Genomic DNA, 19013 nt, shown 5'->3' on the forward strand with positions numbered 1-19013 from the left:
ATCGGGAAAATGATTTGACAGAAAATCTATACTCTGCAATGAACAGCACAATTTACTATGGAAAAGTCATGTTTGAATAACTTGCTCACATTTTACGATGTTATAGTTGAGTTAAAGAAAGGAAATTGGACACACCATTATACTTAGGACTTTGCTAGGGTACAGTGCAGAAGGCTGTTGAATAAGTTGGAGGATATGGGACTGGATTATGAACCAGCGTTGGCTAAATCACAGCTTGCAAGATTGCTTACAATGGCTCTTGAGACAATTTTGGTTTTTATTGAGTTTTACTGATTAAAAAAAAAATATATATATATATGTATTTATTTATTTAGATTATCATACAAGACAAAAATTCATGATACACATATATTAGTGTGTATATAAACTATTTTTGAAGATTATAACCTCAAATTCAGATGAATCAGCTTGTGGCAATTTGTATAGCTGACGATTTAGAGTAGAAGCAAGTACACATTCAAATCGCATGCAAAGGGATCATGTGGTAGCACTCAACAGGATAAAAGGCTGCAGTAAGCAAATTATGTTTGAAGGAAGCTTTTTTCATGAAGGAATAAAGTTGCAAACTTGGATGTAGTCTTGTAATGTCTCAAAGACATCATCTAGATCAGTGGTTTCCTAGAGCACATTCTAAAATACCGGTATGGCAACATGCATCATCTATTTTTTCAAGCAAATTTTTTGAATTTGTCTGTTAAAAGAATACATACAAAGTTTACATTATATAAAAATTTAAATATATATATGTAAGTTAGTGTGATCTTTTTCATTGCATTTCATTGGCCAGTGCTTCATAATTAGGAGAATATGATGATATTCCAGTTCTTAAACTGGAATGAACAACTTCGAATGCACGTCTACTTTACATTGTATGTTTAATACTCGCCATGTGTCATCAACGCATGCGTCATATAGCATGCCATGAATTGTTGTGTGATTATTTCAAACTATACGGCACACGATTGAACAGCAGCGGGCACACACACAAATTGGTCGATGGGCGTCATGGTGCCCGCGGGCATAGGGTTGGGAACCCCTGATCTAGATGATTTCACACAAGGAACAATTATTATTTGAAAGCTTGAAGAAGACAGCAGAATTACTGATATTGCCAGAGAGTTTGGAATCTTGCATAGTGTTGTATCCAGGCTCTGGGCAGTATTTCAAACCAATGGAATGTGTTCCAGGTGTTTGCAAAGAGATCATCCACACTCTACCACAGAGCATGATGACAGATTTTTGGTTATAACAGCAAAATGTAATCGCCACACCACAGGTCAGCTCCATTCAAGCATGGATACGCAGATATATCGACAAACTGTGACAAGTAGGCCTAGATGCCCAAAGGTCTGTAGTCTGCATCCCTTTATCCACAGCTCATCGCAGAATATGTTTCCAGTGGTGTTGCATCCATAAAAACTGAACAAGACACAAATGGGCTAATATACTCTTTACAGATGAGAGTCATTTTAGCCTTTCCTATGATTCCAGACCACATCTGACCTGGCGTGAAAGTAGTACTGCTTACCATTATGAGAAAGTTCTTGAAAGGGATAGATACAGCGATGCTGGTGTCATGGTATGGGTAAGCATTATGCTTAATAGATGCACTGAGCTATAAGTGCTGGAAAAAGAGACCGCGACTCTAAATTACTTGGTGGCAAGCATGGTGAGACATTATGAGAGCTGTATCGCAGTTAAGGTGGACATATTCCATACTGAAATATCTTTCCACAGTTTTCTGTAAGCACTGTACATTAATTCCTTAACCATGTCCTTAAGAAATTTGTAACTTTTGCCAAAAACATAATGCAATTTAATTTGTACAAAATTTATACATAGTTTTAATTTAATTTGTACACATTTTTTGTGTAATATAATTTATTAGTATGTTGGCAATAAATTTATATTCACATTTGGATCTAGTCATGAAATTTTTTTCATATACAGGTAAAAATGTAGTTTGTCCTTGGCTTTTGGACACCTGTGTGTGCGCGTGCGAACTTGAGTGTGTAATATTTTTGCAGACATATCAACACGTATAATAACATACATAAAATATAATATGTATAAAGACATATTTTTCACATAATACAATAAATATAAAAAAATAAAAAATTTGAATTGACAAAATGTCTTTATATATATATATATATATATATAGTGAAACCTGTGGGGTACCCATAACTATAGAATAATACATATGCCACAGTAAATAACTTTTTTTATTATCTAAAAATGTTGTCTTATGTATCATAAGACATCATCAGTACAACTAATGAACAATAGGAATTCAATTCAAAAAAAAAAAAAAAAAAAACCGGTGTGTATGTCTAAATTGGAATCCCTCTCTGCATATGCAGTCGCATGTTCATGGATTAAAAACTACTGGGCTGAAATTAAAATACAGTAGATAAATTATTGAATACAACTGAGGATAGCAATTTCAAAAACTTTTGAAATAGTGAAACAGTTGTTTCAATTAAAATTAGGTCTATGAAGTAAGGCTTCAGCACTTCTTTATACAACTGTTCATGTTTATATGTGGATCTATGTAGTAACTTGGTGGTTTGCCATTGGATCCCTGTGGTTAGCATTTTCGATTCCATGTTGTGCAAGGCCACATTTGAGGTTTGATAAATTTGCATTCATATCAGGTTTTTGTATGATGTAAAGAACAGATACTTTTCCAATCAATTTGGTGTAGGTTGTTAAGAGCGTGATCTGAGAGGCCTGATTCACCAAAATTAATACATTTAATGTGTCATTTGTGTTCTTTATACGGATAGGGATTGTATATCCAGTTTCACCAATATAAGGCAAGTGAAGGTGCAACAGAAGGGTGAGCCAATGGAGTAGAGAGGATCCTTAGAGGAGTTGAATATGTTTTTTAATTTTATAGGTGGTTTAAAAGTGACATTAAGAGTATAATGATGTACAATTCTATTTATTTTTTCTGATAATCTTTTAATGTATGGAATAGCTATGATTTTACTGTAATTTATATTACATGTATTTTTATGAAGTTTTATGAACTTCATTGATAGTATTTTTGCTATAGCCATTATAAATGTATTGCTAATAATTTATAATTCTTGTTTAAGAGCTTGTTCATTACAGCAAATTATTATAGCTCTGTATTTGAGGATGTTAATCCTTAATTAGTCACACCTTTTTTTTTTGTTACATAATTAGTTGTTGCATGAGGCTTACTTGACCCCAAAATTAAAGTTATACTCCTTTAATTTCTCATGAAATGTTTTTATTTATTATAAGGTTGATTATGTTTGAGTAAAATGAAATAAACAAATCATTAATATTGCTTTATTCTTATATTAATTATTAACATTTTTATTCAGTCTTAATTTTCCATACAATTATCTTACTGAAGAATGCTCATTGCAACAAAAGCTCAGACATTTTTTTTTTTTTACGATTCTTTGATTCTTGGACATATTATGCAGCAGCCCCAGGAATATCTAGAAGTGCTTAGTTCTGGTTGTGGAGGCTTCTGGAATAACCAAGTTTTCTCATAGATTTTTCTGGACGTCCCTTGGTACTTGTGGGATATCTAAATGGCCTAGTCAATTCCATGGATAATTTCTTTAGATAGTTCACCCTGCTCATTTTAGAACTCTTAAGTAGTCCAAAGTTATACAGAACATATGCATTTCTTGCAGATACATTAAAGAAATGGGAGAATAGCATCATTGGCCATCTTTTAGTGCATCTTCCAGGTTATATGCCATACACATTTTATCACATGTATCAACTTGGTGTCACCTTTTGTAGAATTATAAAATTTTATTATTTCAGGCTTATTTTCAGGACATTATGCATGGAAGAAATAAGAATTTCAGCTTTGGACTTCTTGGACTTTGTGATTCTGCATTGCTCAATTCTTGCTAAGTCTCACTCTCATGAATACTCAATATTTCACCATCCGATCATCCTCTTAACTTCCTCCTACCAAATCCTCTTCTTTCAGATAAGCTTCTACCTCCTCCTCTGTCAAGTTTTTACATGAAGTCATTTTGCATACTGCAACAAATAATATCATAAATATCCACCAAGAATGCACAAAAAATGGACATAAATCATAATATTATAAATAAAACAGCTCAAAAATGCCTTGATTTACTTTGGTAATGGCAAACTTATCATCATCAAATTCCTGCCATGTACCCTCAAGGGGTGTACAGGAATGGCAAACTCAGTGTCAGCAAATGTAATAATTATGACTAGAACAAGGAAATATGCATAAAGTACAAAATCGAAAAAAAATATCACTTGAAAAATACTCATGTAAGTAGTCGTAGTCACATGGGATCAGAACATCAGAAATCACTCCATACTCCACAACTGATTGTGCCAATGGTAGGCACATGATTGATTTGGCATGAGGGCAGCAAGAAACTGAGCTACTTGAAATCACAACAAAAATCTGTCACTGGTTTTGTCAGAAATCGAAACTGAATGATGGTCAAATAAATCCCAGTGACTAATTAAAGGTTAATGACTCTAAGTTTTTGCAAAGAGTGATGATATGAGTTAGCATGTATATATTGGCCGGTATATGTAGGCTTGCAATAGACAGTGAAGAATAGATTGCCTGAGGAAAGATGTGTGACCATTATAATCTAGGAAAGGAAGTGAATTCTGATTTTAATTTCAATAGTAAATTTTATGCATTCATGTTGTTTGTTAAGGTGGCCAAGGAAGATGTTTAACATTTGGCAGCCATGTGGCCAGATAATGAAAACACTGTCAACGTATCAAAGCCAAACTGCAGGTGTTTTAAAGTAAAGGAATCTAGAGCATGTTGCTCAAAAGCTTCTATATAAAAGTTAGCAATTGGTGGGGTGGGGGGAATAGTGGTGAGTCCATGGCTGTACCTTCTTTTGGCAGGTAAATATTATTCTGCTACATGAAGTAACCAGAATGTAGTACATAAGCAAAGAGAACTGTAATGTCGGACGGAAATTTGTTCTGTAAAAGAAGAAGAATTGTGTCATTGATTGGGACATTTGTGAAAAGGGCAGAAACATCAAAACTAACTATAAATCATCTTTGCCGAGTGTTATGTTTTTTTTAATTTTGTCATGAAGTGTTGTGTTACTACCAACTCCTTGAGTGTCGATGCTAATTTCTTGGCTAGGTGATAATTTGGGCTGTCTATACCCTCAACTATCGGCCAAAACAGAACGTTATGTTTGTGTACCCTGGAAACACACCATATATTCTGGGAGAACAGGTGTAATGGGCTGAGTTTTTTTAACAGTGTCCGATGGCCAAGAAGTGACAGACTTAAGTAATTTCAGTTTTTTATTAATCCTGTTAGTCAGATTATAGTTTATAAGTGCTGAGAAACTAGTTAATTCATCTGATAAATGTAAGTTAATCTGTTAAGGACGACTGTGGCATTACCTTTGTCAGCCCGACATCCTCAGCCACCTGAACAAACAACATGAGTGCATAAAATTTACTATTGAAATTAAAAATCAGAACTTGCTTCCTTTCCTGGATACACTGGTCACACATCTTCCCTCAGGCAGTCTATCCTTCACTGCCTACTGCAAGCCTACACATATCAGCTAATATATACATGCTAATTCATATCACCACTCTTCGTAAAAACTTGGAGTCATTAACACCCTTCAAAAAACAAAGCTATAACAATTGGCTCTAATGAACAAGCTCTTAAACAAGAATTATAAATTATTAGCAATACATTTATAAATAATGGCTATAGCAGAAATTCTATCAATAAAGTTCTTCATTAAATTTCATCAAAAAATACACGTAATATAGATTAAAGTAAAATAGCTATCCCATACATTAAAGGGTTATCAGAAAAAATAAATAGAATTCTACACCATTATAATCTTAATGCCACTTTTAAACCACCTATAAAAGTAAAAAACATATTCAAATTCCTCTAAGGATCCTCTCTCCTCATTGGCTCACCGTTCTACTATTGCACCTGTAACTTATCTTACATTGATGAAACTGGACGTACAATCCCCATCCATGAAAAAGAACACAAATGACACATTAATTTAACAATTTTGGTGGAGCAGGCCTCTCAGATCGTGCTCTTAACAACCTAAACCAAACTGATTGAAAAAGTACCTGTTCTTTACATCATACAAAAATCTGGTATGAATGCAAATTTAAAGAAGTCTGTGAAATTTTGATTAACCATCCTAATTTTAACAATAATGGTGGAATAAAAATCCCAAGAATTTGGATGGCACACATTCGGCCTACTTAGTTCTTCAAGTTTCCAGCAAATCCTGACTTTAGGACACTAAGCAATTATTTCAACTTTTATTGGCCATCATCCATACTGTTTTAATTTATGTGTATACTTGTGTGAGTAACTTTGTGTGAACATGTTGCTCTCTAGCTTAATTGATTTTTTGCAACCAAATAGATAATAATAATAACAACAGGACTCTAACATTGATGTAGTAAGTTTTTTTTGTTTTTTTTCGCAAGAGGTCAGGCCAGTAGTTTTAACGGTTGACCAAATCAATATAATTTTAGCATACCATCAGTACCATTGACAGGGCATAGCATAGAAGCAACCTACTCATGGCGCAGCTTAATAAGGGCACTCGTTCAGCCATATTGCAGTAGGTGCCGTTGCTATGCTAATAATTCCTGTTAGTGTAGCAAGTGCAGAAAGTTTTCCAAGCTTAAACTGATTAAAAATTATTTGCAAACAGCTGGACCAACCCAAAAAAGATTGTTGGTCCAGCAACTATATCGATAGAGGCAGACATAGCTTATAATTTAAATTTAGAAGAGCCTATAAACAATTTTATTGTGCGATATCCCCTGTATAGCAAACAGTTAATTAATATTGTTATGCAATCGCTTTGCATTAATGTTTCTCTTGTAATAAAAACAAAATAGCAATTAGAGATTTTCTTATATTTTTGTCTTATAATCCATCAGGGACAATATTTAATTGTTTGCTTCAGGGCATGATCTAATCTGGTGACGACCCTGCATACCATGTAGATTGTAGTGCAGCTTGCTTCTTTGTATATATGTGTATACACCAAGTGATGACTTTAATGTGAAGGTCAAAACGTCGAGTGATTATTTCGGTTTATATTAAACTGAAGTTTTACTCTAACACAATAGTTGTTTCCATAATTTTTATAATGAATTCTGATTACCGTGTAACCATGAAGGAAAAGAAAAGATATACAGTTGACTCTTCACAGAAAAATCACAGAGACCAAAGGAATAGTTATCTTAGTGAAAGGTTAGCAATAGTGAATTTTTTGGAACACAGGATTGATGCTATGTAACCTCAGCCAAGACTTTTTGGTAGTCTGTTATGCAAGTTCACTATAAAAGTGTCTGTTAATAGTGGGTGATGACTGTAGCAGTAAACTCAGACATCAAATCTTTAATGTATTCTTTGTGATACACTAATTAAAAATAAATTCTCAATGGATATCATCAAATTATTTAAACTAGTGATGTTATCCTCCCCTTCTGTGCTATCAAATTTCTTTATCGATACAAAATTAATAACGGAAAAAACTCACGTACAAAGATTATTTAATAGTATAATTTTCGCCTGTGTGTCACAGGCATCTTCAGTACGTTAAGCTCAAATTAAACAATAACTGACAATTCCAAAAAGCCCCACCTAAGTAGCTGGTGTAAGATAACTAAAAAGGTCAATAACTTTCCTAAAAATAAAAATAAATAAATAAAAAAAAAAATCAATACAATAAAAAGTTAGGAAAGATTAGCTGATTTGTAAAATACTATCTCCCATAAAGGGGATAGACGTAAGCCGTCGGATCTGTTTAAGTTAGGAGAATGAAGTAGAGTTTCACATGTTTCTTTATAAAGGCATTTCATGAGAAACTGACTTTTGTGAAGAACTCTTGTCTTTCTCCAATGAACTCTGTGTCTAGTGAAGATGGCATGTTCTGCAAGTCCAGACTTTTCAGGTTTAAAGTATTCAACATAAAATTGATGTTCTTCTAGCCGAATAGAGGCAGATCTTCCCGTTTGTCCGAAATAAGATAATCCACAAGAGCACGGAATCTGGTAGACACCTGGATGATTAAGATGTGGAAGCTTGTCCTTAGGAGAAGTGAGAAAGAACATGCCATCTTCACTAGACACAGAGTTTATTGGAGAAAGACAAGAGTTCTTCACAAAAGTCAGTTTCTCATGGAACGCCTTTATAAAGAAACATGTGAAACTCTACTTCATTCTCCTAACTTAAACAGATCCGACGGCTTACGTCTATCCCCTTTATGGGAGATAGTACTTTACAAATCAGCTAATCTTTCCTAACTTTTTATTGTATCGATTTTTTTATTTTTTTATTTTTTTTTATTTTTAGGAAAGTTATTGACCTTTTTAGTTATCTTACACCAGCTACTTAGGTGGGGCTTTTTGGAATTGTCAGTTATTGTTTAATTTGAGCTTAATGTACTGAAGATGCCTGTGACACACAGGTGAAAATTATACTATTAAATAATCTTTGTACATGAGTTTTTTTCCATTATTAATTTTGTATCGATATGTCTACTCACGGTATACCTCTTTTAAAACTTAAATTTCTTTATGGAAGATTTTCAACAGAAAGCACTAAACTCAGCATCATTAAAACTTTCCATCTGAATGCATTACATAGATGACATGTCTGCAATTTGGCAGGAAAGCCTAAATGCATCAAGTCATTGCAGAGAACAGAAAGATGAGTTATTTTTGAAAATAATTAATACTATTATGTTCTGTAGTTAGCTTCTTTTTTTTATGAATGTATAGCTGAGATGCTTAGAAAAAGTTGTTAGTACATATTGTTTGATATGGCACTAATTCACAACAGAGCAATGTCAGTCCAGACTTATTGTTAGATTAATTTAACACAAAGGATTTCATTCAATGCATTGCATGTGAGATGTATTCTTTATGAAGAGTGAAAGATTCATGGAAGGAAAGTGAAACTGGCAAGCTAGTTTCACTTTCTTGTTGGAAGTGTTTTGAAAGAAATGCCAGCAGTGCAAGAGAGAACACGCAAGGCAGAGATATGAATGGCAAAAAGGTAGGAAAATTTGAGTATCAATAAAAGTGTACATGAATGTACACTAGCAAAGTGAGCAAAAGTGACAGCAATAAATGATATAGCATGAAAATGGTGGTGGAAGATCAGGAGATGAGGTAATAATGAAAGAGAAAGAAATAAGTGCAAGGGTAGAAAAAACAGAGTATGAAAGAGCAAAAGATGGTAAGGAGAGAGTTTTTCATAGTGACTATGATAGCCCGATGAAATTTTGTTTCTCAGGTGTGAAGATTTAGGTTTTTAATGAGGCTGTTAGGATGCAAAGAGAGAAAGTGAAAGATGACCGTGTTACCATAACCAAATGATATGTAACAAATATGGTATGAGAGAAGATATGAGAGTTACTGAAGAGAGAGAGAGAGAGAGAGAGAGCAAAGATTGTGAGTCTAGCACTACAGAATGATAGAGGTGAGTTGAGAAGGCCATGATTACAACGAGCCAACACTCAGGTTGCGTAGAGGAATGGTGTGTAATTTGTGGATATGTGAGACAATTTGAAGGATAGAAAATGTTGAATGTGACTGATGGATTACACCTGAATCAATCTGAAACTTTGTGGCCACTTGAAATAGTGTCACGATGAATCCTTTCTTTCATAGTAACATGGTGATCAGCATTTGTTCTAACAAATTATGGAGACAATTATCATGCTTTAGTGAAAACCGCAGTTTAATATAAACCAAAATAATTACTTAATTCTAAGCAAAAATTTCAGCTCTTATTTCATATATTGGCAAGCATCAATACTGCTTTTGTTCTAATTTTTCTGTGAGTAATCTTCAGCCTATTTTGTTAAATTTATATGTTAGTGCTTTCTAGTAAAACAGATAACAGACTAGCTTTGATGTAGTAGGGTTTTTTCCCACCAAAAGTCAGGTCAGTGTTGTTAACAGCTGACCAAATTAGTGTGACTTTAGCATACTATGCATATTGTAATGTTGCTTTTCTCTTTGTATCTGTGTATACTCCAGATGATGACCTCGATATGAAGGACAAAATGTTGGATGATTATTTTGGTTTATATTAAACATAAACAGACAGAGTAGTTGACTGCATAATTTATTAGAATGAATGCCATGATAAAAGAATCTGCAGGAGAAAAAAAAATGTTGTGGAGAGTTTATAAGGAGAACAGTTATCAAGCAGTGCAATGCATAGGCAAGCAAGGAGCACAGTAAGGAAGGCAAAATCAGATTATGGGAAGACATCAGCAATGAAGGCATAAGGAAATCCTAAAGTTCTTTTGCTACAAGGTAAGTAGAGCAAGAAAGTTTATGAAACAATTTTAATGAAAGCTGATCATAAAGAGCTAACAGAAACAAATGAAGCAGTTGAGTAATTGAGTGATCACTCTGCAAGAGTGTACAATCCAGGCACAGATATATCGACAGACATGAGAAGGACTGATTGTGAGACTAGAAGTAAATGAATTGGAGGTGGTCAAGATAATGCAAAATCTTAATGTGAATATGTCCATGGAATTGGATAGAATATCCATCCTGTGTATTATGAGAATGTATGAGAGTAATGGCAATGCTTCTGATCAGGCTGTTTATTTTCTGGTAAGGTCCCAAGGGAGTAGAAAGGGTTCAGAAAATTCCACTGCATAAAGGAGACTCCAGACAAAAGTAGCAAATTACACAACAGTTAGAGTCTGATGAATGATCATTAACATATTGGAGAAGTCAGTCAAAGGCAAAATTCAGGAATGGGAAGATGGCAGTAAGTATCAGCTGGACAGGAACTAGCTGTATGATAACTTTTTTAAAAAAAATTAAAGAACAGCATATAGGAAAATAACAGCTCAGAAAAATATAACAAGGACTTTTTTTTTAAAAGAAAATCTGATAAGGCATGTTACAGTCTTAATCTTCATATACTATTGTTTCACTTGTACACTGACAATAATCATTGTCAGTGTACAAGTATGATGAATTGACAGGCTTTGAAAACAAGTGTTTTCAAAGCCTGTCAATATTTGTTCTGCCTTCTGCCTGATAATCCAAGTCTCTACATAAACACTTTGATTTTAAGTTCTTTGGAGAGACATGTATTTTTCCATATATTTATAATCTGATGATGGTATACCACCCTAGATTTATTCTGTGTTTGAATTTTTTGACCTATTCCAGTTTCTTTCCTTCCACTTTAAAGTATTTAAATAAGATAGCAACATAGGTAGATGACTGGGATCAAGTTTATTGTAGTTCTCTTAGTGTTGTTACTCTGTTAGTACAGGATGTATAGAGTGAGAGTATTCAGTATAAAGGATTATTACATGTAATCCCTTATGATGATCCCAATTATTGTTAACATTACAATAATGAGAAGGTTCAGACAAGGAAGTTGGTGCCCCATTATGTGAGATCACATCTAAACTGCTATGTACAAACCAGGCCATCTAGTTTTCAAGGTGGGGGAAAAACTCTGAAAGGGCCAAACAAACAGATTACACACATATCTCATAGCTTTATGGCAGAAACTAAGCTTGAGAGTCATTTTGAATTAATAACACTAGAAAAAGATGTTACAAAATGTATGTACATGATATAGATATATTACTGAATTAATTCTCTGCAGAGCTTAACTGATTAAGACAATCAAAAGGAAGTAAAGTTTAAATATTAAAAATCATTAAACATCAATATATATATATATATATATACACACACACACATATATATTCACACAATGTCAAAAATCTGGAATTTTAGTCAAACCACTAATGCCTTCTTTTTTTACAGTAAAGTAACAAGATAACGGTGGAAGATGAGGTGCAAATATTATCTCCATGTTTCGCAAGGTTACTTGAAATGGCTGTTCCAGTTCACACTCAGTGTTCACATTCTGACCAGAAAGAGTTAAATTAGTTCGAAACAACATTAATCTTGTAGTTACAATATTAGCCCATGTTAGGCCTAAGGTAGGAATAATCTTTCTTTCTGGACCTAGTAAAATTTGGCTGGAATCTAACACATTGCTTACCTAGAAAAACATGAATAAATTGCAATAAATGTTTTACAATGGAACATATAGAATCTTTTTTACATTGTGTATGCATGTGCAGTGTAACACAAGTCAGCTGACAAATGAAAGGAAGGGGAATATTTTGCTATGTATTTATTTCAAATACTAGTAGAGGTTTTTTTTTATAATATTCCCATTCATAAAAGGTTGGAAATATATAGCATGCTATACTGTAGCTGAGCCAAGATTTAGATCATCTGGATACTTTACTCTAGTTTCTTATATAATGAAACCTGTGGAGTATCCATAACTATTGAGTCACACACGTACCACAATAAAAATTAAAGATATGCAGATATTTCATTTTACGTATCTTTTATTATTATTATTATTATATGGGCAACTCCATGGAGTCCGAAGACTCATCGCAGGAGACCCAATCTACCATACTTCTCCTTGAACCCATCAACAGACAAAGCACTCACAACTGACTGTGGTAACCCATTCCACTAATTCACCACTCTCCAGGCAAAAAATCTAGTCCTCACACCTCTACTGACCACATATTCAACTTCCAGGGACGAACCTTTGTTCTGGTCCCTCTAGCCAAATGCTGAAACATTTCCCCTACATCTATCTTATAAAATCCTTTAATCAACTTAATGTTTCTATCATATCCTCTGTTTTTCTCCTATCAACCAACTTCTGTAATCCACACACCTTCAATCTATCCTCATAGGGAACATTTCACAGGCCACTCGCCTCTGAATCCTCTCCACCGCTTCCTCATCCCCAAAAAACCCAGGGGACCAGCCTTGAGCACAATAATCCAGATGTGGGGGTATCAAGGCCTTATAAAGAGGAATTACAACTGTGATACACAGCTTGTAATCTATTTATCCCAAAATGCATAACTTTACATTTCTCAACATTAAACTGACACCCATTAACTTTTTCCCATACTGATAGACTATTTAAATTGTCCTGCAAGCTCTTTGCATCTCCTAGATTAACTATTACTCTTCCTAATTTCGCATCAGCAAACAACTGAATATTTCCTTTCAGGTTATTTCCTATATCATTTATGTACAAATTAAACAGCAATGGTCCCAGCACTAAACCTTGTGGCACACCACTAGTCACCTGTTTTCACCTCGATTCTGCCCCTCCATAAACCAATCTTAAGACACTGTCAGCGCAAACAGTGAACAACAATGAGGAATTTGAATAAAGAAACAGTAGAGTGCATGTGCTAAATCGGAATCCTCTATGTATACAGTTGTTTGTTCATAGGTTAAAACTATTTGGCTAAAATAAATTAAAATAGATAAGTTAAAATAAGAGATAGAGTGCACATATCTCTGAACATCAAGACACATTCGACTTAACAAACCAAACAAATCTGGTCTCACGTATCACAGGATTGAAAACACAGACCACGGGATCCAATGCCATCAATGTGATACAAATTGATGGGAAACACCAAGCTGCTACATAGTTCCATATATAAACATGAATATTTATACAAAGAAAGAGCTGAAGCTCTACTTCATCGATCTAACCTCAGTCGTAATGACTGCCTTACTATTCCAAAAAAGTATAGAAAATTGTCATCCTCAACTGCATTAAATAAATTTGTAATCTCATATTTTTAGCTTATCTATTTGAATTTACTTTGAGCCCAATAGTTTTAGCCTATGAACACAAACTGTAAACAAAGAGAATTCCAATTTAATGCATGTGCTCCACTGTTTCTTTATTCAAATTCCTTATTGTTATTCACTGTTTGCACTGATAATGTCTTATAATATGTAAGATGAAATATCTGCATAATAAATTAAATTTTTACTGTGGCACATGAGTGATTTTATAGTTACCTTGCTCTAGAGCTTGATGATTAAACCATTTCAGACTTCCAATAAGTATAGTTTTTTCCAGTAAATAAGAACTGCATACAGTGTTCCAAATTACTATTTAATTTCTGAGATGCTAGTATGATACATTGATGAATATAAATGATATCATCAAATCACTGAGGAATTCAGATGATATTGTGCTGTCTAACATATTCCCAGAAAAAATTCAAAGGAATGAGGTTAGTGATTGAGGTGGCTCTGACCAATCCATCCTATGTCCTGCTGATAACTGAAAATTATTTGGGATTATGAGAATGAAGTGTGCAGCAGTATTATCAGTCTGGAACCATGTTTAGTGGCAAAGCAGAACTTGCCTGCATGTATTAATACACATTTTCTTCAAAAAAAAAAAAAAAAAAAAATCCCCAAATAGATCATATTTGAAACACTAAGATTTTCTGCTTAATGCTTTTAAGCTGCTTAGATTAGGTCTGAGACTAATAATGTAATAATGTACATTTTATGTGCAAATATAAGGCATTTCTCACTGATCATTATGTGTTAAAAAAGTTGAGATAACTTTTTATATATGTACATTATGTACAAAATAAATTTAAAATACCCCAAAAATATATAAAATTAATAAAAAAATCCTTAGCCTATCCACGTACAAATTTATTATAGGTTTAGAGAAAAATCTTTCGTGCGTGGGAGTTACATAAAAAGCTATCCAAGGAAATTTGGGGAAATACTTAGTTCACAAGTTCACTATGGCAAACCTTATTATCATGAACTACTTCTTTGGTCCTCAAAGGTTTGCTATGGTACGTGTTTTACATTATTTTTTTAAAAAAAACCTGTGCATTATGGATGCATGAAATGGTATTTTATTAGTAAGAATGTGAAGGGAAAAGAAGAAAGCATACCTATATCTTTTTTTTTTTTTTTGAATCATCGTCAACATCAAATTCCTCTCAAGAGGTGTGCAGAATACTATGGCAGTACTATAATATTAAAATTGCATTATTACCAATTTTGTCAGATTATCAACAATTTTCCTCAGAATTTATTACTTGTTGGTTCCAATATTACGAGATCCTATATTTCTGTTTTCTGAACACTTCTGACTTCATCAATCCACCTAATTCTTGGTCTTTCTTTCTCTTCTTTTTGGTATCTTGGACTATCTTGGTATCAAACACCTTTTATTTTTTGCTAACCTTTCATTTCGCATTCTTTTTAAGTAACCATACCACTAGAGATTAGCTCTTTTCACATATTCTTCAATATTAATAATGTCAAGTTTCTTCCTGACATCTTTTTTCATATGATTCTGCCACTGATGTCATCCAGTAACTTCCTTAATTTTTCTCGGACTTCTCATATCTTTGGTGTCTATTCTCTAATGAACTGTTTTATTTCTAACCCAACTCACATATCCATAAGTGAAACTTAGTTTGTATACTGGGTCTTATATACTTCTAGTTTAGTATTCAAATTATTTTCTCATTTCATATAAATGTATTGAATTGGCTACTTACTATACCATCTTTATATATTTTGCTCTCTATTTCTATATTTCATTTGCCACCTTCACTGAAAATTGTACCCAAATAGCTGAAATGTTTTACCTGTTCTATAGGTTGTGGAGATTTCATTACAAGTCTGCAGAGTATATTAAGAGTATAATGCAATCAAAAAAAAAAAAAAGTACACAGTTCAGATTAACATCACCAATTTTTATATTTCAATTCAATACCACTTTCTTTCATAATGTGATCCATATAGATGGCGAGTAAGAGTTGAGAGTGTACACTCTTATCTTACATTTGATTTTACATCAAACCATATTCCTGTACTTCCTTCAATTCTAACTGTAGACTTATATAACTTTTTACAACTTATGAACTATACTATATGTTGTTCAATATAATGTCCTGTGTACACTATATAACTGCAGCATTTTGAACAGCTTTTCCAGATCATCAAAACTTAAAGACAGATCCATGTTATATTTCCATGATTTTCAATTACTTGGTTAAAGTGAAAATCTGATCCTGACAACTTCTATTTGGCCTGAACTCAGCCTGTACTTCTCCAAGTTTCTTTTTCACATTTCTTAGCCTCTTCTCAAATATGCTTTCCTACATGTTTCCCACACTCGTTAAAGAAATTTCTCTGTATCTCTCACACTGTTTTATTTATTTTTTTTTTTATAGATAGGTACTATGATTGCTCTATTCCAATCACTCTTTCAACAAGGCCTTCTGAATGATGCAGTGCAGCCACCACAACTTTCATATCTCCATACTTAAACATTTCTGGTAGAATAACTACTCCAGCTGCATTTAGGTTTCTGAGCAGTGGCAGCCCGTACATAAGCACTGCGATACTGCAGTACCCCTCAAGGAAAAAATGAAAAATTTAAATTTTGTTTGTGCTTATAAATAATAACAATGCTTACAACATTATATAAATGTAATACAACATGTTAAAAGTTACAGCTTATGTCTCAACAGTGATTGAACAGTTAATAATCGGAATTGTTCTATTAGTGCTTTAGATTACGAAACAAATACACTGCGATCTAACACAGTGTCAATATTATCACGTTCTACAAAATGCAGCCAGTCTCGCCAATATTCGTTTGCACTTGTGATTGCATGTTACAAGTCATTCCGACACTGCTCATTTGGGCAGTGTATTGTATGCTTGAGGCGTTATTTCTGTGAGATACAAAACTTTTATTATTGGTGTTTGTTCGTGGTGAGGGGGGTGAAATATTTTTAATAAAGCAATTTTTAATATGTAAATTTATTTATTAATAAATTGGTTATTGATTAGGAAAAAAAGATTTATTTTTATTTTTTATTTTGTATATTCAGTAAAATTTTATATATTTATATTTATATATATTTATAAATATATATTTATATTCTGAGCCTTTTCTACTTTAAGGAATGATCTGTACTCCTAATTGCATTCTTCCTGAATATTTCCCACCACAGTTCTGTCACTGCTTACTTCATGTAATAATCTTTTAAACTAATTATTCAAGACATTCAGAACATCTCTATCTTCAGTTTTTAATATTATCTTTATCATCTCTGATCCCCTTTATAGCACTCTTCCCTCCATTTTGAAGCATTTTCAATAGACTCCAGGACATTTTGTTGCCTTCATTATATTTGTTTTCTATGTTCTTACAAAAGCATTACTATGACTTTTGACTAGCTACTTTTCACACAACTTAGCTCTTGCTTTTTCTCTGAATTCCCCCCAGGGCCTTTGCCAACTTACTTGTTCGATATGCTTTCGAATTAACAAATTAACATATTCCATATGCTTTCTTCTTTTTTTCAGGGCTGCTTCTTTAACTTCAGTTGGGAGGCATGTGGTAAAGTTGTCTGCAAAATTAAAACAATCCAAACATCTTGGATAATCTTGCAAAAAACAACTTCACCATATGCCTCCCTAGCTGAATCATCAATGCTTTTTCAGTCTGCCACTCTCCAAGATTTGGTTTATGAACTTTGTCATTCTTTCTTGAATATTTGTATAGCTCAACACTATAAGTTACTTAATTTTAATTCTTTTTAAAACTTTCTCACATATTTTTCTTTTCAATGTGATATTATTTTTATCTATTCTTATTTTTTAGACAAGTAAATATTGCTCAACAAGTATCTGATATGGTGTGTAATTTTATTTATTTTGAGGGGGTTACTGGAATAATAAATGCCTCTATGGAAAAGGGTCTAACTGTATCTAGTTTCTAAAAAAGTGATGATGATGACAGTCTTCACAGATATAGTAGTTACTCTCTACTGATTAACTTCTGATAAACTGTGAAATGTAACTGTTACTGTTTTCTTTACCCATGGCTTGATATAACCAAGGCAAGCCTGCAGTTTCTTTTCATCAAAAAGTGAAATCTCTCTTCACTAATAGGTGATTTCAACCAAAAGGTATAAATATTTGGCATCAGAAACCTGGAGAAATTACTTCTTGGTGTGAGACCTAATGCAGAGAGTCAGGGAAACTAGATCATCAAGGGAGGAATGAGAAAAATGTGTGTGAAAGTTCAGCTATGGTATGCAAATGTGATAAAGATATGAATGTCTTCGAACATGGTTATGTATGTGGTGAAGGGTTGGAAAAATATGCTTTGGGTTCGGAGCTTTTAAGTATGTCTGGGCAGGGAAAAGAGAAAATTCTAGAACAAAACCAAATAGATTGCATATCTAATTATAAGAATAGGCTAGGTGGTAATTTATTACGTTTATACACAAATATGAGGAACATTAGAAATAAAAGGGTTGAGTTCATTGCTTTATTGAATATGACGTGGCATAAGATTGTTGGCACCAGTGAAACCTGGCTATCAGAATCATATATTATAACTGGAATCAAGTGTAATGGGTTTACTATTTTTAGGAATGACAGAAGAGATAGGAGAGGAGGAGGAATGCTACTAATGATATCAGATGACTTAAGTCCAGTTAGAGTAGAAACACAAGAAAACAATGATGGTAACAATGTCCCATGTAGTGGTAAGTTTGAGTCTATCTGGTGCGAAGAGGAGGTTAACAGAATGAGATATATGGTTGGGTGTTGCTATAGGCCTGGCAGCTTGGTCGCAGGAGACGAAGAAATACATTGGCAATTTAGCCTTATGGGTAGCAAATGAATGATCATTATGGGTGACTTTAATTTTCCAAACATTCATTAGGTAGAAGAGAAATCTCATGATAAGAAAGAAGAGGAATTTATTGAATTGTTGTGAGACAACTTTCTCAAGCAGTATGTGAAAGAAGGAACTCGAGGTAAAAGAGTTGGATTTTCTCATAGCGTCAGAAGGGGTCTCTGTCAAGAATATGGCTATTTTGCCACAATTGGTTACAGTGATCATGATGTACTTTCTTGGGAAGTATCCAATTGTATTGATGCTCTGATTAAAATAGGTTACATGCTGAGCTACAAAGCTGGAAATTATGATCAACTTAGGAGAATACTATCTTTGATCCCATGGTATCAGATACTGAATGTGAAAAATGTAAGCA

General features: G+C 33.5%; 1 protein-coding gene across 4 annotated transcripts in view; it reads right to left on the reverse strand.

Moving 5' to 3' along the window:
* Positions 1–2347: 2347 nt before the first annotated feature.
* Positions 2348–19013, reverse strand: part of spn-B (X-ray repair cross complementing protein spindle B) — a 117890-nt gene continuing 101224 nt past the window's right edge. For 2 of the 4 annotated variants that reach the window (XM_090400641.1, XM_090400640.1), the window contains one exon: positions 11323–12112. In XM_090400641.1, the coding sequence (XP_090256767.1) occupies positions 11822–12112 (291 nt within the window). In that variant the 3' untranslated portion in view covers positions 11323–11821. Of the gene's footprint in view, positions 2415–11322; positions 12113–19013 lie in introns of those variants that run through there. The other 2 variants (XM_090400643.1, XM_090400642.1) reach the window with 2 other exon arrangements.

This window comes from Typopeltis vanoorti, chromosome 11 (assembly GCF_054136105.1).
Source record: "Typopeltis vanoorti isolate ZY-2024b chromosome 11, IOZ_Tvanoo_1.0, whole genome shotgun sequence".
Taxonomy (NCBI): domain Eukaryota; kingdom Metazoa; phylum Arthropoda; class Arachnida; order Uropygi; family Thelyphonidae; genus Typopeltis; species Typopeltis vanoorti.